The sequence below is a fragment of the Sinocyclocheilus anshuiensis genome, unplaced genomic scaffold, assembly GCF_001515605.1.
Source record: "Sinocyclocheilus anshuiensis isolate Anshui unplaced genomic scaffold, SAMN03320099.WGS_v1.1 scaffold1680, whole genome shotgun sequence".
Lineage (NCBI taxonomy): Eukaryota > Metazoa > Chordata > Actinopteri > Cypriniformes > Cyprinidae > Sinocyclocheilus > Sinocyclocheilus anshuiensis.
In genome coordinates, this window is record NW_015558569.1 from 141846 (window position 1) to 142387 (window position 542).

Here is a 542-nt window from a genome sequence, read left to right on the forward strand (position 1 = left end):
AGTGAATAACAAATAAGAAACTTTGACCAGTTGAGATGCCCTCAAAATTAAGTGCATACAAAAAGCCCTCTGGACAAAACAAAACATACAGTACAACATGAGGTTCAGCAAACTAAATACATTTCCCAATATACCACCTCTAGTAATGATAAAGAAACAAATAAATCAACTCAACAGGGGTTTAAGATGAAAGCATAGAGAGAGCAGACACTCCCAGCTAAACAAAAATTATCATTCGGTCATCATTTCATGTCATTCGAACAGCTTGCGGTGCTGTTGGTGAGCGTTCAGGGCATCGCTGTCAATGTGGATCCGGTTCTGACCTCATGGCTGCTGTTCCACCCTCAGAGAACCAGCAGCAGCAGACAGACGCAACAGGTACAACTCTGTGTGTGTGTGTGAGAGTGTGTGTGTAAGTGAGATGTGTGTGAGTGAGAGTGTGTGTGTGTGTGTGCGCGTTTTTGTGACAAAGGAGAAGGTGACTTTTCAGGACATTACCCCATGTCCCCATTTTTCAAAACGCTTATAAATCACACAGAATG

General features: G+C 42.6%; 1 protein-coding gene across 1 annotated transcript in view; it reads left to right on the top strand.

Annotated features, from left to right (window-relative positions):
• The first annotated feature begins 249 nt into the window (after positions 1-249).
• LOC107679544 (vacuolar protein sorting-associated protein 13B-like) overlaps positions 250-542 on the top strand; it is a 6404-nt gene continuing 6111 nt past the window's right edge. The window contains exon 1 of the mRNA XM_016475120.1: positions 250-378. Within this exon, the coding sequence (XP_016330606.1) occupies positions 250-378 (129 nt within the window). The remainder of the gene's footprint in view (positions 379-542) is intronic.